We start from the raw sequence: 24,574 nt of genomic DNA, 5'->3' as shown, positions 1-24,574 counted from the left end.
AAAAAAAAACTACCTTGAAGAGAGGGCTCCCGGGATCAGCAGTTAGCATAATGGCTATGTTGCTGGACTCCGACATAGTCGACCACGGTTCATATCCCGGACCAGGTGGCTTAAAACTCATGCCGGGCGCATGTGCGTGCATGCCCAAGATCCCGAGAGGAGAATGGAGGAGAAGGGATTGCAGTGTGGCCATCCCCCCAGGGAGGTGATTTCTCGCTTTCTGTCTCTCTGTCTCTCTCTGTCTGTCTGGCGAGCGCACGCGCCCTATAGTAAAAACCTCTCCAAAAAAAAAGAGAGAGGGCTCCTGGGTAATGCAGCCTAGTGACAAATAAGTGACGTGAAGCTTTCTAAAACTGGCCTAAGAGCATTATACTGAAACAATGTCTAGTAACGCCAATACTATTATAAATTACTAAATAATTAGATCATTATTTTTATTATCATTTATTGAATTCTTATTCTATGTTAAGAACTATATAAAGCAGTTCACATAATTTTTCTTAATTTTCAGAAAACCTTTACGAGAGCTATATGTCTTCACATGTCCATAACTTGGTCAGTAAACAAAAGAGACAGAAATTAAACTCAGGTGACTCTTGATTCTAAGGCCCATGTGCTAAGTTATAAAACTCTTGGCACAACTTCCTAGAACGAGTTGGGGAGTTTTCAAAACTTGGAAGAGGTGGTCTTACCTGCTTCATTTTTGTGTCAGGTAGCTCACTTTCCACCATGGAGCTGAAGATGTAGTCTTTCCCTCCACAAGCATAGATCAGTTCAGGAAGGCACTCAATGGAGGTCCGGCCCTTAGCATGTGTGCCCTTTGGAGCTGGCTTCCATTTCCTAAGAAACGGTATCAGTATTATTTAAATAATTCTCATAGCACAAACAGGTTTTTCGGACAATGCTGGTTTATATAATTATAATACCTTTAAGAAAATTAAAATACAACTTTTTAAAGGCCACTATGGTTTTATGTTTTAAAAATCAGCCAGCATTCTCTAAGATGTCAACCCAAGCTAGTATAGCTATTACAGGACAAAATGTGTAAATCATATATGAGCTCAGGAAAAACTTAGGGTTCAGAGACAATGGCTGTCTTTCTACAAGAAGGCACTAACTGAGGTAATGCTTCCACAAGGATAAGATACTGGTGTGAGGCCTGACATGTTTTTAATAGATAGATGCAGGTAACTGTCTATAATATAGTTACTTGAATAAAGTTTCAAATCAGAAATTTTTGGGAATGTTTGAGATTTATAGCAGAAGTAGTACTGGATCCCAGGAACATAGGACATCTAAATAACATAGCAAGATAAAAAATGTAATTGAAATGATATTACTATAGCGTTTCTAAAGGTGACAGAAAAACTAGACCAAATCTCCTAGGCTCCCAGCAGTTTCCATAACAGACCGACGTGCTACACCAGATAGTACCTGAACGTGCCTTCTTCACTACTGAAATCCAACTCCCATAACTTTCAGCACCCTACTGGATGAGTTCCTGAAACTGAGCTGCAGACACACATGAGGTATTTGCCTTTCTCTTTATGGCACCTGCTGCTGGCTCATGCTCTGAATGTGTCCTTCGGATTTCAGGGGCAGCCCGTTGTAGGGACTCAAGCACCATGGCGACGACTGCCTTGGAACCCAGTACACTCGAGCCCATTTGAGGGACTTTTCCTGAGGGCACCTCATGTGTGTCTGCGGTTCTTACTGGCATCTGTATTTAGATGCCTCAAATGACTGCTACCCCTTGTCCAACTGACAAGAGGGACAGGGTGCCTAATGGCAAGCTACTGCCAGATTGTTTTGCTTGTTTACATGACTGTGAACCAACATTTTGGCTGCAAAGTATCTCTCTCAACTGGCGTGAACCAATGGTGTTAAAGAAACATTTTCATTTAAACAGTGCCAGCCTTGCTTGTATTATGTACTGTTTTTTTCCTTGCTAAAATATTTGCAGCCATGTACATGAGACTTAAGGGTTAAATATTGGATAGTCTGAACAGTTATGGTGTATTTTTCTATACAAAAAATGCATCAAAACTTTTTGAACATCCCAGTAACTGATGTTAATATAAACTCTTTTAAGCGCAGGTTATAGCTTTAGCTTTTGGTACATAAAATTTACCCAGTTTTGGATATTTTGCAGATACACAATTAATTTACTTTAATTCCAAAGGGAGTATGCATGAGAGAGAAAGAGAAGGGGGAGAAAACCTCCTAATGAAGCCTGGTTATGATAACAATCCTTCTTCTTCAATTCTCCATCTTGTCAGGGCATACTCATGGGCACCCAGTATGTTTTTTAAGCTGATAAAGCTGGGATTCGAACCCTGATGGACAATGTGGATTCTGCTTGCTCTATGAGGCATCTAACTGCTGCACTACAGGGCCAATCCCACACAACTCACTCTTGAAACTGGATTTCCCACCCCTTAAATCTGTTCTACAGTTCTGTAGTAACAGAAATTGGTCATTTATTTTGCTTTAGATAAAAAAACCACTTAAATAACATTTTTTTTTGGTAGAGGTTTTTGCCTTAGGGTGCTTGCTCTTGCTGGAAAGGGAGAGAGAGAGAGAGACAGAGACAGAGACAGAGAAACAGACAATGAGAAGGAATGTGAGAAATCACCCCCCAGGGGGGTGGCCATGCCACAATCCCTTCTCTTTCATTCTCCTCCTGGATCTTGGACATGCATGCATATACGCCTGGTGTGAGTTTCAAGCCACCAGGTCTGGGACTTAAACCACGGTTGGGCATGTGGGAGTGTTGTAACTGCTATGCCATCTGCCGGTTCCTTAAATAACGTCTTAAATGAAGGCTGATACTGTAATGGAATAAATGCAGTCAAAATAGAAATAAATGTATACCATGTTGCAACTGGAAAACAATTTAGACAGAAGTTTAAAGTGAATTGTGGTTCAGCTTGGGACTGATGATCAAATTCTAAGCTAGAATGTTATGTCAGTAGGTCATGGGTTCTTCTGGAAAATGGGGAATTTTCACAGTAAAGTATTAATATTCTAGGCATGACACGAAAGTGTGGTTACTATATAAAGAGTTCTTTGAAATTAAAACAAAAGAATTATACTGAAAACTAAAACAATTACCTGAAAAGGTGGAGATGGTGCTGTTCTATGTTTGGTAGTGTAAGAAGAGAAGAGTCTTTTAACCACCGACCCTGGATCACCATCTGAACCAGATTGGTAATATTTAGGGCAGTTACCAGCCAGCCCTGGTCCGCAGCCACGTCCAGCATTGCCTGAACAGAGAAATGAACATGTTATAAGAATATCATGACACTTGCCCTCTTCATGGGGAATTTTTTTTTTAAGAGGTTTTTGCTATAGGGTGTGTGCGCACGCTGGACAGACAGAGAGAGAAAGAGAGATAGAAAGTGAGAAATCACCCCCCAGGGGAAATGGCCACACTGCAATCCCTTCTCCTCCATTTTCCTCTCGGGATCTTGGGCATGCACACACACCCGGCGTGAGTTTAAGCCACCGGGTCCGGGACTCAAACCGCGGTCGACTATGTGGGAGTCCAGCGACATAGCCATTACTGCTGTTCCCTTCATGGGGAATTTTTGAAGTTAGCCTTAATGAAAAATAAAACAAAACTAAACGAACAGAAAAACTAAGCATTTTATCTCTAAATTACTATTCTTCAAAATAGAAACTAGGAAATAAATTGGAGGAATGAACTAAATCGTCCACAGCATTCACTGTACAATACTTCCTACAAAGGGACAAATACGGGATTTTTTTTTTTTAAGACAACAAAGATAGCTAAATAATAGTGGTACCTAGTACCAAGACAAAGATAAAAACTCAGTGTATTTTAAGAGCAAATACTTATGAAATTCACTGTACCAAGACCATCAGCAGCTGCATTTAAAGAGTAAATCTTATCTAGTCTTTCAAATTAAAATTCAAGGAGATAAAAGGTTTTCTTGCAAAAACTTTATTTTCCCCAAACAGCAGGGTAAAGATAGAGTCCTGGTTTTCAATGATGCTAAGGGGCTAACTGCCAATGCTACATGCCGATGGTGAGAAGCTACTCATATTAGTCTATACATTTAATCTAATGTTTTATGGACAAACAAAGCTGCATTTGCTTAAGGCAAAACTAAACAGTGAAATCTTATTTAAACAAAGGAGAAGTTTACACAGGCAAAGCTATTTCAATTAAATTAGATTCCAGAGAATGCTGACTTAAAGACACATAAGTTACTATCATGATCCCAGGCAGCTATAATTTTAGGACTGTACTCTAGTTTGAGAATGAAAAGATGAGGGTAAAAAAAGTTAGATATATCCAGTAAATGCTTAAAATTATATTTTAATAGTATATATCTTACCGACAGTAAAATATATATATATTTTTTGGAGAGGTTTTCGCTATAAGGCACGTGCGCTAGCCAGACAGACAGAGAGAGACATAGAGACAGAAAGCGAGAAATCACCCCCCAGGGGGGATGGTCACGCCGCAATCCCTTCTCTTCCATTCTCCTCTCAGGATCTTGGGCACGCACGCACACGCGCCTGGCATTGAGTTTTAAGCCACCGGGTCCAGGACGCGAACCACGGTTGACTATGTGGGAGTCCAGCGACATAGCCATTATGCTAACTGCTGGTTCCCACCAACAGTAAAATATTTATAAAATATTGTATGAAATCTATAGCAGATTTTTATAAAGGATTTCAAAGGTATACTATGGTAGTACAATTGATTTGCCATCCTATTTAGTACTATTGATGCTGATACATTTTCTTTACTTTAAAAAAATAAAGGAATTATTTATTTATTTAATTGTATTTATTATTACTTTTTAATTTGACCTGAGAGAGACCAGGGGTGAGAGGAGTGAGAAAGCAAGCTACCAGGTTCAGGACTCAAACCACGGTTGGCCATGTGGGAGTTCCAGTACCTCAACTACCACACTACCTGCTGGCCTCCACATTTTCTTTATGAACTTTGAATGTCCTATTCTGTTTTCTTTCATTTATAAAAAATGAAAGAGTTTAAAAAACATCTTGGTCAGGGCCAGTAGGTGGTGTGGTGGTCAAGGTTACTGGACTCCCACATGACTTTTCATGGTTCATGTCCTGGACCTGGTGGCTTGCTTTTCACTTTCTCTTTCTCTCTGGTCAAACTAAAAAATTAAATGACATAATAAAATAAATCTTGGTCAAACCAATCTATGGTCTCTTTGATATATTACAAAAAAGTGGATCAAAGTTTCTGGATATCATGATTAATGAGATAGAATGGTCAAACTGGTCTTTGGCACCCACTGACTTGCTGGTTACATATCATATAGCGTGAATGTTGGTATAACAGATATCTGTGTGTGTGTGTGTGTGTGTGTGTGTGTGTGTGCATGTATATGAATGTGTATGTATGTGTGAATATACATGTGTATAGGGAAAATTCACTTATATTCTTCCTTTATCTCCTGCAGAGCAAAACGCACATTGTCTTCCTTTGAAGTACATGAGACAAGCAGGTCATGATGAATGGTACTCATCGACACAAAAAAAGTAGTTCATAAGTCACAGCTCTTGAGTCCCACCAAGGGAAGAGAAAAGGCAAAGAGAAATGAGTAATCTTTCCCAATATGGTATCATGATGGTGTTAGAACTTGTAACGTAGAGTAACTACGGTGATTTTACTTGTGATTTTACATTGCGACTTGACTGGAAATAAATTCCAGATCAGAAGCTCACATACTAGAAGAGTTAAATAGGTGAACCATATGTTTTCAGCTTTGAAGTTCTCATGACAAAGTTGAAAGATTTCATATAATTTATGAGAAGTTCCCCACAATTTTTCATTGTATGATCCAGATGTGAACATGTAAAAAAATCATGGAAAGAAACTGCTTACATGAAGTAAATGAAAATCCATACCACGAATTGTAAAGTATTATTTTATCTTGTTTTAATTTAGAGAAAAGGCAGGTGGAGCGATCAAGAAACTGGGATGGTTTCCCAGTTGTGTCACTACCCAAATGTGGCAAACCAAATGCCATTTTCCTGCTCACTCACTTCCCAGTCATGCTGTTTTTTCTGCTCCTCCTTGATGGAGGTCCTCATTGGCTCTCAACTGGTATATTATTATTATTTTATCTATACTTTATTTTTGTTTGTTTGCTACAGGGTGCATATACTCACCAGAGAGACAGAGAGAGAGGCGGGAGAGAGAGAGAGAGAAAGAGAGAGGGAGGGAGGGAGGGAGGGGGAGGGGAGAGAGAGAGAGAGAGAGAGAGAGAGAGAGAGAGAGAGAGAGATTACCCCAAGAGGGATGGCCATATCTTGATCTCTTCTCCATTCTCCTTCAGATTTTAGGCATGCACACATGTGTGCCTGGGTCTGGGACTTGAACCACATATTCATATAGGATCTAGCTGCCTTAATCTCTCACACCATCTGCTGGCTCTTATCTGCACTTTTTGTTACCAAAGTGATCATGCCATTCTTCTGCTTAAATTTCTTCTATGGTTTCACACTGTACAAAAGTCAAAAAATGAACACTTCTCTGAATGACTGTCAATACCCTATGATGGACCTGGCCCTTGTTCTCCATGCAGACCTTCTTTTCTTCTGTTATCTTAGCAGAGCAGTACAAAATTACTGGTAGCTTTCCATGCTTCTCCTTTCTCTTAATGTTCTTAAAGAATTTTTTTTTTTTTTAACAACTGCTATTTCTTTTTCTTAGTCCACTTGGGAATTCCTGTTCATTCTTCAAGTATAGTTCAAATACTGCTTTTTATAGTGAGGTCTCCCTGATTCTTCCAGATAGATATAGGTAGATCTTCTTTTCCCAGGCTTCTATTGCTTTTGATGTACTTGACTAAGATTCTATTTGTTTTCTGTTTACCTATCTGCAATTTATAGGCACCTTAATGGCAAAAATCTGAAATTATTCTTTGTAACTTCAACCCTAGCACAGTGTATTCAAGAAACTCTTGTGTCATTAAAGAATACAGATGAAAATCCAATGACAATGTTTATGACAATGCTTGGCCCAGTTTATCACACATGTACCAACGGCAGTATGGTATAGAAGAAACACCAGCTTTGATGTCAAACATAACTTTGGGAACTAATTTTGTCCAACTCACAAGGTATAAATTTGAGAAAATCATTTAGTACTATCATATCTAGGTCTTCCATTTACTGAAAGGGAATTATACCTTCTTATAAGGGTTCTTTGAGGGTAAAATGAGATAATGTACTATGTATGGTACCTAATATACTGCTTGTAACACTGCAGATCCCAATTAACAGATACCTTTTTTTTCTTAAGGATTATTTATTAAAAATGAATTGTTATTAAATAATTATTTTATTTAACTTTAGTTATTTTTAAATTTTACCAGAGAGGGACAGAGGGAGAGAGAAAGAGAGAAAAAGAGAAAACAAGTTGCCAGGTCTAAGACTTGAACTGTGGTCAGCCATGTGGGTGTCCAGCACCCTTAACCACCATGCCACCTGCCAGACCTCCCCCCCCAAAGAATGATTTATTTTAATTTCAATTATCATTATTGTTAATTGCAGTTGGCCATGTGGGAGTCCATTACCCTAATCACCTATTGTTCCCAAGATATCTATTTTTTTAAAAAAGGTTGTTAGAGGGCAAGTGCACTCACCAGAAAAAGACAGAGAGAGAAAGGGAGAGAGAGTGGGAGAAAAGACTTTCTAATGTAGTGTGGTAACAGTGCAATCTTTTCCCTTCATTTCAACATACAGTTGGAATTTTAGGCATGCATGCATATGTGCCTGGTGTGTTTTTCAAGCTGCCAGAGCTGGGATTTGAACTGTGTTTGGCTATGTAGATTCTGGCTCTCTTAACCACTGGGTTACTGGGTCGGCTCAACTGATACCTATATTAAAGCTCTTCTTCGATGATATGAAATGAGCACCTTATAACAACCCATTCTTTCTAACAGGGATTTCCTTTAGGCCTTTTGATGTCCATTTCTGCACTGGGTAGCACAGGACTTTGAGAGGTAGGGCAGGAAGGAAAGGTCAGGAGCAGATGCATGAGTGGTTTAACAGAAGAAGTATGCAACTACAAGAAAGGCAAGGAACAAGGCCAACGACAGATCCAGCAGCCAGGTCAAACTGAAGGACATGGGCCTGGTTTTCAGTATGAGAGGGAAAGCCCCTGTTACTAATGAGAGGTCCATATCTAACAGAGACTAAAGTAAAGGGATGGTCCAGGTAATGGACTTGAGGGTGTTAGCAGCCTGCACTGCCACAGCGGTACATCTAAGAACGGGGATGGGCTCCCTCCTGTACTCACTACCTTTTACAGCAGTCTTCTTGGGAGATAAAGACGAATAGGTATATGCTTCTCGCTAGACCAGGACAGGCTTAGGTAACAACTAGGGATCATGCTTGAGATTCTCGTCACTTGGGACCAGTGCTGGACTCCCACGTAGTCGACCACAGTTTGTGTCCCGGACCCGGTGGCTTAAAACTCACGCCGGGCGTGTGTGCCCAAGATCCTGAGAGAATGGAGGAAAAGGGATTGCGGCATGGCCATCCCCCTGGGGGGTGATTTCTCGCTTTCTGTCTCTCTGTCTCTCTGTGTCTGTCTGGTGAGCGCACACGCCCTACAGCAAAAACCTCTCCAAAAAAAAAAAAAAAAAGATTCTCGTTACTTCAAAGTCCTTTACAGAGATCTAATACTCAACAACAAAACATTTAGTACACTGAGGAGAAATAACCCTGGTCATTCTTAGAAGCTCAGCATTAACATTAGGCAAATGGTTCATCTCCATTTACCTCTCTTGTCCACGGGGCACACTATCTAAGATAGGATGATTTTGAACATAGGAGAATAAAGCATGGGGTCGGACTCTGTGCATGAAACTTTCTACTAAGATAGAATTAATTTAAATTTTTATTTAAGATTTTTGCCATAGGGTATGTGTGCTTGCCAGAGACAGACACAGGGAGAGACAGAGAGGGAGAGGAAGAGAGAGAGAGAGAAATCACCCCTCACAGGGAGTGGCCATGCCACAGTTCTTTTCCTTGATTTTCCTCTCAGGATTTTGGGCATGCATGCACATGTGCCTGGTGTTTTTTCAAGCTGCTGGGTCTAGGACTCAGATTGTGGAGTCAGCTATATGGGACCAGTACTGTTTAACCTGTATGCCACCTGCTGGCCCTTCAATTTTTTTTTTTTTTTTTTTTTGATGTCTGTAAGAGGTTTTTGCTATAGGGTGCATGAACTCGCCAGAGAGATAGAGAGAAACAGAGAGACAGAAAGGATGGAAATCACCTCCCAGGGGGGATGGCCAAGGCGCAATCCCTTCTCCTCCATTCTCCTCTTGGGTCTGGGCACACACACACACACACACACACACACACCCGATGTTGAGTTTTAAGCTTCCTGGTCTGGGACTCAAACTGCAATTGACTACGTGGGAGTCCAGCAAAGTAACCATTATGCCATCTGTCGGTCCCTTCAATTGGTTTTGGATTCAGAATTCTTTGTCTTTTCTAGGAATGGCAGAATGAAAACATGATTACTAGTACTGTATTCATCCATAAAATTATAGCACAACTAAACCCTATCATAGTTAATGGGGCTGTCATTTGGTTTTGAACACATTTCAATTGAGGTGCTACTATGAAGCTATATGGAAATGAGAGAGAGAGAGAGAGAGAGAGAGAGAGAGAGAGAGAGAAGCTGTGAACTCAGAAATCCTGGGCACAAAGTGGTCAGCCACAATCTTTAAAATAAACAGCCTTGGGGTCGGCAGGTAGTGTGGTGGTTGGAGGCGCTGGACTCCCACATGGCTGACCATGGTTCAAGTCCCGGTCCTGGTGGCTTGTTTTCATGCTTTCCCTCTCTTTCTCTCTCTCTGATCAAAAAATAATAAATTAAAAAAGAATATATACATAACTAAAAAAAAAAAAACAAAACACCAAAAAACAAACAAAATAAAAAACAGCCTCATAGCAGAGGTAGAGGCAGAGTGGGAATTACCTGAAGACAAGCTCTGGGAAGGCAGGGCAGGGTAAAGGTAGGAAGACAACTAAAATACTCTTTTTTTCTTTTTTTTTTTGAGAGATTTTTACTATAGGGCGCGTGCACTCGCCAGACAGACAGAGAGAGACATTAGAGACAGAAAGCGAGAAATCACCCCCCAGGGGGGATGGTCACGCCGCAATCCCTTCTCCTCCATTCTCCTCTCGGGATCTTGGGCACACATGCACATGCGCCCGGCGTGAGTTTTAAGCCACCGGGTCCGGGACGCGAACCGCGGGCGACTACGTGGGAGTCCAGCGACATAGCCATTATGCTAACTGCTGGTTCCCAACAACTAAAATACTCTTAAGGGTACCAGTTAAGTATTTACTATTGGTTAAATGCTCTGCTAAATGATTTTATGTAAGTTACTAAATTTTGTTTTTAGAGGTTTTTGCTATAGGGCGTGTGCGCTCACCAGACAGACAGGAAGAGACAGAGATAGAAAGTGAGAAATCACCCCCCCCCGGGGGGATGGCCATGCTGCAATCCCTTCTCCTCCATTCTCCTCTCGGGATCTTGGGCACGCACACACACACATCCGGCGTGAGTTTAAGCCACCGGGCCCGGGACTCGAACTGTGGTCGACTACGTGGGAGTCCAGAGACATAGCCATTATGCTAATTGCTGGTCCCTCTAAGTCACTAAATTTAAACCCATTTTACAAATGAAGATATTGTGGCCCAGAGAGGTTAAAATAAAAAAAATCTAAAGCTACAAATCTCTGGTAAATGGTACAGTACGGCTGATGGATTCAAGTTCTGGGGGCCCAACTCCAGAAGGCTTGCTTTAACCAGTATAGTATACTGCCCAGGAAGTCCAGGATGATAAGAAAGGTGAGTATAATTCAAGTGGGTTCTGAATTAGAATGAAAGATTTGATGAGGAGTGAGCATAGTATATAAAATGGAACTTTGAGAATGTTTCCTGACCAGACAGAATATTTAAGCAAATGTATTTGGCTGAAGTGTAAAAAGCAATATGACTCATGAATACTTGATACTGCTTTGAATATGGTGTGTTATATGAGGGGGCTTCAAAAGGTTCATAGAAAATGCATATTATGAAAAAAGTTATGCATGATTTCAAAATTTTTTTTGTACCAAAATAAACTTTAATTTCATTTTTCATTTTTGGGGACTCCCTCCCCCTGCTTGTACTATAAAGATATCAAGCCTAAAAGTTTTGAGTCTTGTGCCTCTAAATTAACTTAAAGATCTTGGGCAAATTGCTTAACTACTGGTATACATTTTCCTCATTTGAAAAATTAAGGAATTTGATTAGTTACTTTTAAAGGTTATACTTTCTGTTTAAATCTTTCAGCAATACAATGCCAACATACTTACATGTTAATTTGTTTTCACAAAGTTTACTTTTATCTTTCCAGATGGACTATAATGTCCTTGATGTCACAAGTAGCATATACCAAGCACAAAATAAGCTGTGTATAGAACAGGCCTCCTTGGCCCAGAAGAAGATAATATCTGTTGTCTAGGGTGTGGGCAAGGCCTCACAGGAACGAGAGACTTTGTCTGGTCATTGAAGACTTCAGTCACATAGAGTCAATGAAGGCAGAGAAGCTCTGAGCTGCAGAGTAGGGAAATGGGTAGCACTCCATTAGAGGGTCTTAATGATTCCTATAAATTTGAAGTGAGGATTTCTATAAATTGAATTTGTATAAATTTCTATAAATTTGCTGGGAGAAAGTACCATAAAGGACCACAAAAAATGTTTAGAATAAGTAATGAGCAGAATTTACGATGTGAGCAAAAACTAGCTGTGAATTTCAATAGGACAAGTTTGTAGAAATGATTGCGCCCAGGAAGAATAAGTATGAATAATTCGAGTGTGAAAACAGAGAACTCAGATGTTGATAGTTACCTAAGAGGAGGTGAGACATTTTAGGATACTAGTGTCATCAGTGCTGAAGTGGCCAACTTTAGGGCCAATGCTGTTTGGGGTGGCTAGTGAAGTCATAATGGAAATGAAATCTGAACAGAAGAATCAGAAGAGATGTTCAGTCAAGCTGATTGATAAAAACGCTGTGGTAGGAGAGCAGATTGGGAGTGGTATCATGGAGGTAGTGGTTACAGTGGTTTAGATTTAACAGATAGAGAGCTGAGGAGTTTGGGATGCATACACTAATGATGCTGAAAAGACCATCTGTTGAAGCCACTACGATGGAGCTGAAACTGGAAAGCCAAAGACTATCAACTTCTGTTTGAGGAAGGTAGGGAAAAAGATTTAAAGTTTAGTAGGAGGTTGTGAAAGAAAGCTTATGGACATCAAAAATAAAACATAAAATGGGTAGAAGATGTAGGATTCTAAAGAAAAAGCAGTGGTTGGAGGAACCTGAGGAGGCTAGTTTAATTCTGACTCAGGAGTTTCAAAGGGAAGGCAGAAATGGCGGTGGTGTGTGTGTCTGCCTCTATCTGAGAGAGAGAAAGGGGGAAGGTGAGATGGAGAGGCAAAAAACAAAGAGACACATATTGTACACATCCCAGATGGAATACTCAGAACTTCTGAAATACTTGGCTTTACATAAAGGTAACACAAAACAATAGCAACAAAAAACAAACAAAAAGAAAAATCACAGAATAAAGAAATTTTAGAAAACAGATTCCTTAGAAGGAAATTTTTTAGGGTGGGTATGAGGTTACTGAAGCCAAAGGCATCCTTCATGATATAGATACATCTTACGTCCTCAACATTTATTGTGAACCAATTTTAAAACTTTCCTATGCATATCAGGCTTATTATTAATTCTTAGCATTGAAATTCAACCACATTTTCATAGTGGTGTAAAGGACAGATTTATACAAATCAACAGGCATTTTTCTTCTTCTTTGACTCTAGATTATACTTTAGAAAGCTAACATTTTAAACTTGACAACATAGCTCTGTATATTTTACAGCAAGTGAAAAAACTCTCATATAATTGCTGTGAAAAGCCTCAGTGAATTCCATAAAATCAGACAGTATAGACAGTATGCTACATAAAACACTTTCACACACTTAGTGCTTCACAGTGCCAATCAAGAGGCAGGCATCAGTCCTATCCTCTTTTGCACAGACAGGGAGATTGAAACTCACAGCTCAGTGACTAAGTAATCACAATAGTAAAAAAAAAAACGACAGTTGGGGTTGACAGGTGGCATGGTAGTTAAGGTGCTGGACTCCCACATGGCCAACTTGGTTCGAGTCTTGGACCTGGCAGCTTGCTTTCTGACTTTCCCTTTCTCTCTCTCTTTCTCTGGTCAAATGAAAAAAAAAAAAGTAATAATAATGAATTAATTAATAAAAAAAGAAAAGTTAAAAAAAGAAGGGACAGAGTTAAAGTTTGATCTTAGCTTCCCAATTTCATATCTCTGCCTTTTTTTTTTTTTTTGGAGAGGCTTTTGCCATAGGGCCTGTGTGCTCGCCAGACAGACAGAGACAGAGACAAAGTGAGAAATCATCCCCCAGGGGGATGGCCATGCCACAATCCCTTCTCCTCCATTCTCCTCTCAGGATCTTGGGGACGCATGCGCACGTGCCTGGTTGCCCGGTCTGAGTTTAAGCCACCGGGTCCGGGACGTGAACCGTGGTCGACTACGTGGGAGTCCAGTGACATAGCCATTACGCTAAATGCTGATCCCAATATCTGCTTTTTATGCTATATTCTGGTACTTTATCTGACTTTATATAAATATATATTCTATCTTGTTTAAAAACAGATTTGAAGTAGTTTATATCTGTTATCTTTCCTGTACATAGAGAAGTACAAACACCAGGTGAAATTATGTACTTAACTAATTACTGCCTCTGTGAATGAATTTTTGAAAATTAAAAATTTTAAATTAATTTTAACCTACCATTTGGTAATAACTATGCCTTAATATTGACCTTGAAGCACTTATCTTTTGAAACACAACCAAATTCTAGATTTAAATAATGTAAGGGTGGGACCAGCAGGTTGTGTAATGGTTATGCTTCTGGACTCCCACGTAGTTGACAGCAGTTCGAGTCCCGGGCCTGCTGGCTTAAAAATTCATGCTGAGTGCATGTGTGTGTGTGTGCCTCAAATCCCAAGAGGTGAATGCAGAAGGGATTATGACGAGCCATGCCCCCTGGGGGAGTGATTTCTCACTTTCTGGCTCTCTGTCTCTCTGGTAAGTGCATGTGCCCTACAGTAAGAAACCTCTCTTTAAAAAAAGAAAAATAATAATGTAAGGGCAAACTAGAATTACTGAGCATTGTAAACAAATTAAGGCAACATCATTCAAGGAAATAAAATCACTGACCTAGGCCACTAAAATAAAAATGACACTAAATGTACATCATTTAATGTCTATAAAGAGGTATGTTAATAGCCTTTCATAAGATTTCACTTTATGTCCATTATTTAAAAAAATTGCCCATAAAACCTAAACTGCAGTTTAAGAAATCTGCCCACTTAATCTCCAGTGTCATCAACACTCTGTGGCTATAGGGTATACATAAGGCACTGCACAGAAGACGCTCCAGCCAATCTCCATAGCCCTGCACCTCTTTTCCTCCTCCTTTTATCTACTCCCCTCTTCGAGGAACCATGTTCACTGTCACCCATCTCTTGATACTCATCTCAATGTATCTAGTTAAAGTGTAAGGGCTGTAGGCGTAAGAAAACAGGAGCACAACAAAGGTTGGAATAGCAGATAACATTGTTACTTAAGTTAAAATGAAGTGACTTAAAGATGATACAATTAGAGTTTAAAAGAAAAAGACTCATTCAGTCCAGGATGAGAAAAAATTGCATTGGCTTATAAAAACCAAGTAATTTTTTATGGAATATCATGAGAATGCAAAACAGTATGGAAAGAGAATCAAAAACAAGGGACGTCTGAGAAATGGTCATGGCTAAGAGAGGACTAAGGAGACACAATGACTAATTTATTGTGGTTTCTTTAATGGGATTCTAGACTAGAAAAGGACACTAGGTAAAAATGAAAGAATTCTGAATAAGTATGGGCTTTAGTTAGTAACTATTGGGCTGGCCCTGTGGTAATGTGCTGCGTAAGGGAAGACAAATCCCACAGGGTGGCTGAGGTGTGAAATCCTAGCCTGATCATCCTGAAACACACCAGGGACATGGGTAAATGTTCAAGATCTGAGGGGCTGGAGAACTGGAAGGAAGAAAAGAGAATTAAGGCATGACCAGGTTCTGTGGTGGGTGCTTATCTTTGTTTCTCTCACTCTCTCAATATTATGTGCACACTCACATGTTCTATCATGAATAATGAAAAAAATTCTAAAAGTGTGGAAATTGGTTTTTTAACTATGACAAATAAACCTTATTAATGTTCATAAAATGTTAATACCAGAGGAAAAAAGAGGTTTAGAGGTATATAAGAACTCTGTACTATCTTTGCAACTTTTCTAGAAATCTAAAACTGTTCTCAAATAAAAAGTATATTAAGACGGGGCTGGCAGGTGGTACGGTGGTTAAGAATGCTGGACTCCCATATAGCTGACTATGGTTCAAGTCCTGGACCTGGCAGCTTGCTCTCTGAGGTGTGAAATCCTAGCCTGATCATCCTGAAACACACCAGGGACATGGGTAAATGTTCAAGATCTGAGGGGCTGGAGAACTGGAAGGAAGAAAAGAGAATTAAGGCATGACCAGGTTCTGTGGTGGGTGCTTATCTTTGTTTCTCTCACTCTCTCAATATTATGTGCACACTCACATGTTCTATCATGAATAATGAAAAAAATTCTAAAAGTGTGGAAATTGGTTTTTTAACTATGACAAATAAACCTTATTAATGTTCATAAAATGTTAATACCAGAGGAAAAAAGAGGTTTAGAGGTATATAAGAACTCTGTACTATCTTTGCAACTTTTCTAGAAATCTAAAACTGTTCTCAAATAAAAAGTATATTAAGACGGGGCTGGCAGGTGGTACGGTGGTTAAGAATGCTGGACTCCCATATAGCTGACTATGGTTCAAGTCCTGGACCTGGCAGCTTGCTCTCTTACTTTCTCTCTCTCTCTCTCTCTCTCTTTCTCTGATCAAATTAAAAGATAGTAATGAATAAAGTTGAATAACATAATTCTAAAAGAAAAAGCTTTTAAAAAAAGTATATTAAAAAATTATGAAAATTCATGTCAGGCAGCTTGCGATAACATAGTTGTCAGACATCTGCTAGAAAATACACTATTTAGTTCAAGAGCTCCCAGAAGTTTTCCAATGATGGGAAGACCTGAAAAGAGCTTTCCTGACAGAAAGGTACACTCCTTTAAAAGTTGAGGTCAGTTGTGAGTAATAATACAATATTTTGTCAATAATTAAAATGCTGTAAGTACATTTACAAGAATCTTTTTCAATAGCAACAGTTGTTCATAGTAACTTTCTCCTGAACTTTTACCCCCAGAAGGTTAGCATTCAGGAAGCTCAGCTGCTGTCTAACAAACTTAATTAATCAAAAAGTCATTTCCGAGCTGTAACTATGAGTAAAAGCGCTTCAAGTGCGCTAGCAAGCCTACAAGTTAATCAAAATGCTAATGCAGTACAAATTAAAGTTGTGATTAACATTTCACAGTAGCTGCTTAAGTGAATTGATCACACAAATGGGTTAAGCATTACTCATTTCCTACAGCCCCAACCGGGAAAAGGGTTGTTATGTGGGTATGAGGAGAGGAGCTGGGGGTAGAAGGATCCTTCATAATAGCATAGAATCATCAGTAAACCATCACCAAATTGTCATACAAAAGCTTACAGGTAAAATCACCCAGGGGGAAACAGCCTTCCAAATTATATTACAGTCCTTGAAGGGAGATTGCCTATAAATCCACAAGAGTAAGTAAAGGTGTTTAACACCTCAAAATCCACACTTTGGTGTTAGTTTTGGAAATGCTCACTGCTTCGGTTCTATGCTGCTTCCCCGATGGAGAATGGTGCTTTGTTTTAGATGGTGCTTTGGGCATTCTGCTTTGAAGTTCAACTGTACTTCTCACCCTCTAGGGCTATGATTTTGCACCAAAGTATGGATCTTTGCCTTTAGAATAGTATTGAGAGTTCTGAGAGCTCGAAATGCTTTTGTTATAGAGTACTGAGGCATGTATTCATATTACTTAGAATGTATTTAGGATTATTTTTTCTTTAATAACCTATTATTAAAACTTCATCAAGCTTCTTTGGCTGGACAGAAGTTCCTGGCATTCTGACTGGGAAAGTAGTCTGAATTAGACTTTGCTCCAGTCTCTATGAATTTAATAAGGTAATACTAATATTTCTAACAAATAGACCACGTTTGTTGGCAGACAGTTCAAATTTGGCAGAAAATCTTAAAACTGTTGTGAGAATCCGTAGAGAATAAATCTCCCTTTTAAGTTCCTGCAAAGAATGAGAAAAAAGTGAAGTATTTATTTCATTCACTCCCTGATATACTGAGATTTAAATGTCAAGCATGGTGCCCATGTCACTTTAATAGTCAGTGATGTTACAGCTATTGGTAAGTTTCCAGTACAGGTGATACAAAAGTTTCCAAATGTGTGATCACAGTAGTAACATACACATAAAACACATATTATTACTTATAATCCACCCATATTTTCCCCAAAATGATTTGAAGAAGCTTTCTCATGCCTGTTGATTGTGCTGCACTGTATACTTAATAATAATAACCTTTTGGGCTTATTACAAGCATTTTAACAATTTGAAAGGATTCTACTGAGAATATACTGACATTTAACTCCCATATGCTATATCAAAATATTTCTTACAAGCATTGAACTAAGGATTTGACCAAATAGTTCTTCTGTTAAGGCCAGACTATTTGCACTGCTAACTGTTGTTAAGTAAACTATTCTGGCCTAAAATGGCCACTGTACTCATATTTGGATCCCTTTGGATAAGCCGAAATTGCACGTGTTAGGCTGGATTTATTTATTTATTTTTAAATATATTTCGAGCTGGTTACTAAGTTACAGCCAATTAAGCTAGTCTCATTTCAGTTAGTCAGAGAAAGCCCAGGTTTTAGGCTGTTTATGCAGCCTACCTTCCACCTCTAACCAATGATCTCTCTACCTCATTCCCTCACTTACGTTTTTGTACCACACTCTCCCTTCTGCCCACATATATAAACCATGCAGCTAGCCACAGGAAGCCATCTTCTGGGAAACTTCCTGATTTAACATCTCCCACTCTTTGTTTAAATATATATATATATATATTTTAGAGTTTTTTGCTACAGGGCGTGTATTCTCGCCAGAAAGACAGAGACAGAGAGACAGAAAGTGAGAAATCACCCTCCAGAGGGGATGGCCATGCCTCAATTCCTTCTCCTCCATTCTCCCCTCGGGATCTTGGGCACCCACGCACATGAGCCTGATGTGAGTTTAAGCCACCGGGTCTGGGACTGGAACCGAGTTTGACAACATGGGAGTCCAGCGATGTAACCATTATGCCAACTGCTGGTCCCTAAATAAACTCTTACATTTTGTTTGTCTAAATTTGTTTTTATCACTGTATTTGACTCTGCAATTCTTTTTCTTTTTTTTTTACGGTTTTTGTCATAACTATGCACTTGCCAGAGAGACAGACACAGTGAGAGGGAAAGTGAGAAATCACTTTGCCATGCAGCAATCCCTTCTCCATTCTCCTCCTGGGATTCTGGGAATGCACACACACATGCCTGGTGTGAGTTTCAAGCCACTGGGTCTGGGATTCAAACCACAGTAGACCATGTAGGAGTCCAGCACCTCAACCACCATGTGATCTTCTGGTCTTCTGACTTTGCAGTTCTAAAACACGTTTATTTATATGACACTAACATTCTCCAATACATTGCCAACCCATTGAGCTTGTGCTTCATACACCCACAGGTAAATACTCCTCAAAGGTCACTTAAGCCTTGTCCCATGGCAGTTCTATCACCTGGCATCATAAAATATTTCTATGATTTTTAATTTACTATGAATGGGGATCATTTGTTAATGACCCAGTTTATAGTTACCGTATCTTTCAGCTAAAAGAACTTTTTAATGAAAATAAAAAATGATTGAGTATATAAAAGAAAATGAAATACAAAAAAAATTCGTATCACAATATCTTTTGCTTTCATTATCCCATTCATTCCTATTCTCAGGTTCTAATGCAAATACATATGTGTGTACACACATATTTTATTATCAATTAGCATACCTTAAAAAATAGATTGAGATGAGTTGCTGTATTTTCAAAATAGCTGTGGGTTATAGTAAAATATAACTTATGTGAAATGTGATATACTTTTAGTTTATCAGAAGTTGTTACAGAGATTAAGAGGTTAAATTATTGTTTTAAGGTTTAGCTTAAACAAAAGTCCCAAATCTTTAAAATAATTTTAAAGATTTGTGTTTTTTTTTTTTTTTTAATTTAAGGTTTTCTTAACGGAGGCAGGTATACCAGTTCATTCATATACTTTTTAATTTCCTTATTTATGTAGTTATTAAATTATTTCTGACTAGCACATTTACAATTGACAAGCCTATTAGAACATTTTGACATTAATCTGAGCAATATATGACTACATTGTCTCACAAGAGAGAATCTCAATAGTTCAAAAAATCTTGGATGTTAAGAAAAACAATGTAGGGGCTACCAGATGGTGTGGTGGCTAAGGTGCTAGATTCCCACACAGACGACTGCGGTTTGAGTCCTGCAATGGACGGCTTGAAAAATCACAACCAAAAAAACCAAATAAAATGTTTTTCAAAAAAACAAGTGGTCTTACATTAAAGTCATATGCAAGAATTTATGAAACAATGCAAACTTCACCAGAGAATAACTCCATACAAGTCTTTTTTTTCAGGCACTGAACCATCTAGAATATTTAAGGCAATTGCTCTGTTTTGCCTTTACAAACAAGCGCAATGGGACACAATTTCATCTACATTAACATATGCCTTGGTGTGAAGAAAACAGATCCTTATAGTAAAGAGCACACGTCTACTATCTTTTGGGAGTTGGTAGTTCCACATCTTGTGGCAGAGAAACTCTAAATTGCCTCTTGTTGCAAGAAGTCTGAAGTTTTTTCAAATGGACCAGTACATGGACAAAGGCTGTATTCAACGGAGCCCCATTAGTGGTGGTGGTGATGAGGCTATAAAAAAAATCAAGATCTAACCTAAGCTGAGAAGGCACAACTTAAAATGGAAGAGGAACATAAAATGTGTTTGTGTGCATGTTTAATAGTAAACCCAAGCAGAGATGATTCTAATGTGTCTATATCTTTTTATTATAGGGTTATCTTATGACGATGGCATTCCTTGTTCCCCCATAGTTGTATAAGCAATGAGCAAAATATTTCAATATTTCTCCTATTAATTCTTTTTTTTGGAGAGGTTTTTGCTATAGGGCGTGTGCGCTCGCCAGACAGACAGAGAGAGACAGAGAGATAGAAACCAAGAAATCATCCTGCGGGGGGATGGCCACGCCACCATCCCTTCTCCTCCATTCTCCTCTCGGGATCTTGGGCACGCACGCACACGCACCTGGTGTGAGTTTTAGCAAAAGCCTCTCAAAAAAAAAATACAGAGAAAAGTTTTGAACTATTAAAACACAAGGCATAGTCTTGAAATCATCAGCTGAAGGGTAAATCTGCTCTATTACTACTGAAAGAAACTTGCCCAAACTAACCCAGCTGTTTCTCAGCTCACTGAGTTGGCTCCATGAGGCATGGTTTTCTTTTTAACCTTGAAATCTAAAAGCTCAGTTACTGGAAAGTTTTGATGTAATACCATATAGCAGGTAGTGGGTGGGAGTGACTAAGACCATGTATTCTTATATTATTTGGCTTAGTATTATATGTAGGTACTTTTCACTTAAATGCAGTTCACTTGAACTTAAAGACTGACTTGTGGGACTTCTTAGAAAGGACCAGTGATGGTAAAGCAGTCTAGGAATCTTCATTTGACTTCTGCACAGCCACCTGAAAAAATCTTTATTTAACTTCTCTAAACATCAATTTCTTTGTCTCTTGATAAACAGCGTGAGGCAGTTACTCAAAATGCAAGACACACATTAAATTCTAATTTTATTATCAAATTTGAAAAGTTGAGGCAAATCACTTTAATTTTGATACTTATTTGTAATTTCCCCCTAAAGGTTAACATAAAGCTTTTCTTCAGTATATCTGGCACAGAAAGGATGTCTCATCATTTACTGCATTTTTTTTGGTCACGGTTTGTTTTATTCATGATAGAGAGCATGTAAGTGTGCACAAGACAGAGAGATAAGAGAGAGAGAGAGAAAGGAAAGCACCCTTGCAGCATCTTCTCATGCAGGGATCCCCCTTCCTGCCCCCCCCACCTCCCCCGGCTCATCAAGATCTTGGGCAATCTCATGTGTTCTCAGTTTGTTTGCAAGCCATCCTGGGGAACTGAACATGTAGCTGGCCATGTGGTTTCCAGCACTGCAGTTCAGTTTACTATTGTTTGTGGCTCCATGGTGGGTCATATCATTTTACTACCTCTTACAAATACGTTTTATAGTAAATATGATCAAGAAGAGAATTTCAAAGGTGAGGGGCAAGGATAATTCCATAATTAGCCTATTTACAAACTAAGATGTCCTAAGCAGAATTGAAAAACTGAGATATGTAATTTTTACTTTTGTTGGGGGCATAAAAATGAAAATGCTGATAACAGTGAAATACTAAAAAGGAATCAGGACAAAAAAAAGCACTTCAAACAAACAAACAAAAATTACACAAATGACCTTGATACATAATTTGAAAAGGGACAGGAGAAGCAAAGGCATGCTGTATTTTACAATGTGACTTTAAACTGGGAAGAATAACTACTACAAACTCTGTATTTCTTTTTTTGTAAAGAGTGTCCAAAATGTGAGTAGTCGAGACTATAGAGTTTTCATTATTGAAATGGAAGGGCAAATAAAAAGGTATGCTTATATAAAAATAAAGGGAATAAAAAACCTTTAGAGTTAAATTATTATTAATTAGAGTGAAGAAATAAAAGAATCACTAGGAAGGAGGATACTAAGATAGACCTATTTCCTTGAGCCCTAAAATTGTTGTTTACTTTAGAAACATTAACTAATGCTCCACTCTTCTAAGGCGTTATTTTTACTCAGACACCAGGGGTTAATTGACTTGCCTATGGTCTTACACTAAAATGGCAGTAGAGGAGAATTTATAGTCAAAGCTAGTGGCACTGAATCTCATCCACAGATCGCAAGATTGTGTTGATGTCTCATGAGGGCAATAGCATAATTTTCAATCAGCCAGCAGGGCTGCAGCTTGGAAAATTGCTTGAAGCAATACTTTCTAAGGCCAATAATACTTGTGTATCAAATGAGAACAACATAGTAAAAAATCAAAACTGCCAATCAGTCACAAAAAGTCTTATTAACTCTTGATATCCTCTCCAAGTTTTCCACTGGTAGTTCTAATATTCTTTCCTCTTCCTGACTGGGTTACTTTCATCATAATCTTGCAAAGAAACTGCAGGAATAAGTGGATATAAGATATGAAGCTGGCTCTCATCTCTTTTACAGCTAACTTTTTTTCTTGGTCACTTCTGCAAAGCCAAGCCAAACATTTTTTTGTTTAGCCATAGGGCACTTGTGCTTGCTGGAGAAAGACAGAGAGAAACAGAGAGAAGGAATGTGAGAATCACCTACTGGAGGGAGGGCCATGCTGCAATTCCTTTTCTTACAATTTTCTCTTGGAATTTTGGGCATGAATGCACACATGGCCTGGTGTATTTTTCAAGCTGCCAGGTCCAGGATTTGAACAACGGAGTTGGCCATGTGGGATCCAGTGCATTAACCACCACGACATGTGCTGGTCCCTTAAGTCAAACATTTAAGATGGTCATAACAAGTAGTGCTTATAATTTATAATAGCAGACAACTGCACAAACAAATGTCCAACAAGGGATTCATTAAGTCAATTTTGAAATTTCAAATGAAGAAATATGTGGTATAGTCATTAGAAATTGTGCTTGAAGACAATATATAACGCTATTAATCATTAAATTAAAAAAAGTTCATGAAATGAGGAATAGAAGTGATAGAAGGAACAAGAGGGAGGCCCAAGTCTCTCAGCTTGAACTCATCAGGGACCCCTGTTCAGTCTGCTGTGGGAACAGAAGGGCTGCTCCAGCCTTCAAGAACCAGTACCTGGTTTCTGTAGTCCCTGAAACAGAAGACACAGAAAGAGCAACAGGGAGGCTCAAGCAGCTCAGTTTGAGCTCATCAGGGACCCCCACCCAGCCTGGTGGGGAAAATGGGGCTGTTCTGGCCTGCGCAGCATGAGGTTGGTCTACCACCTTGTATTTTACTTATCCAGCTCAACCTCTACTACGTTATGGTATACACATTTGCATATACAGGAACCAAATACCTGAAGACAGGAGACTCTGGAGGAATTCTCTCCCCACAACCTTCTTAGTGGTAAAAGGAAATACTCCCTAGGACCACCACATGGAGTAGTGGTTACGGTGCTGGATACCCATGTAGTCAACCGTGGTTCAAGACCCAGATAAGAATGGATTGTGGTGTGGCTTTTCTGGCTGGTGGATGATTTCTTGCTTTCTGTATGCCTGTCTGTCCAGTGAGCTCATGCACCCTATAGCAAAAGTCTCTCTTTAAAAAAAAAAAAAAAGGAGGCACTCCCTCTCTCAAAACTCCTACTGTGGATTCCACACTCCCATTCAAGGTAGAGGAGTCATTCATAGCAGAGGAAGGAAACCAGCACAGAGCTAAAATACACCCTAGGCAAGGGTGTAAGCACACTGCTACAGAAACATACCCCATAGAAGTAGGAAGAATTGAACATATTACCAGATGATTAAAAATCAAAGCAGAGCTTCAAGAAATAGGAGAAAACCAGGAAATACTTTTCCCTCAAGGGAATATAGTAACTCCTCACCAATAATGGATAAACACAAGAAATAAGAGAAATGTCAGAAAATGAATTTGGAATATTCATCATAAAACTCAATGAGATGCAGGAGAAAACAGACAACCAATTCCAGGTATTGAGAAAATCCTTCCATGACTTGAAGGAGGAACACTCCATAAAGAGATAGACACACTGAAAAAGAATCAAAGTGAACTTCTGGAGATAAAGAATTTGATGCAGGAAATCTAAATCTCCCTCAGAAGTATCAACAGCAGATTAGGCCACGCAGAAGAAAGCACCTTTGATTGATTTAGTCCAAGCAACCTTTGTTTTTTGAAGAGAATTTTGTTATACGATGTGTGTGCTTGCTAGAGAGACAGAGAGAGAGAGAAAGTGAGAGATCACCCCCTGGGGGAATGGCAATGCTGCAGTCCCTTCTCCATTATCCCCTGGGAATTTTGGGCATGCACATACATGTGCCTGGCATGAGCTTCAAGTCGCTGGGTCCAGTGCCTTAATTGCTATGCCACCTGCTGGCCCCTTTATTTATTTAAATTTGACCAGAAAGAAAGAGGAAGAGTGAGAGAAAGAGAAAGCGGGGTGGGGGGTGGGGGGGGGAAGGGGAGAAAGAAAGGCAGCCGGGCTGGGACTGCAAC

At 39.2% G+C, this 24,574-nt stretch overlaps 1 protein-coding gene across 1 annotated transcript in view; it reads right to left on the bottom strand.

The window, feature by feature from the left end:
* Nucleotides 1-24,574, bottom strand: part of ASCC3 (activating signal cointegrator 1 complex subunit 3) — a 402,674-nt gene that overhangs the window by 7,426 nt on the left and 370,674 nt on the right. The window contains 2 exon segments of the mRNA XM_006148783.2: nucleotides 693-840; nucleotides 3,115-3,266. Coding sequence (XP_006148845.1) covers nucleotides 693-840; nucleotides 3,115-3,266 — 300 coding nt within the window.

This window comes from Tupaia chinensis, unplaced genomic scaffold, assembly GCF_000334495.1.
Source record: "Tupaia chinensis unplaced genomic scaffold, TupChi_1.0 Scaffold000244_1, whole genome shotgun sequence".
Lineage (NCBI taxonomy): Eukaryota > Metazoa > Chordata > Mammalia > Scandentia > Tupaiidae > Tupaia > Tupaia belangeri.
This window is presented reverse-complemented; position numbering and strand designations above follow the sequence as displayed.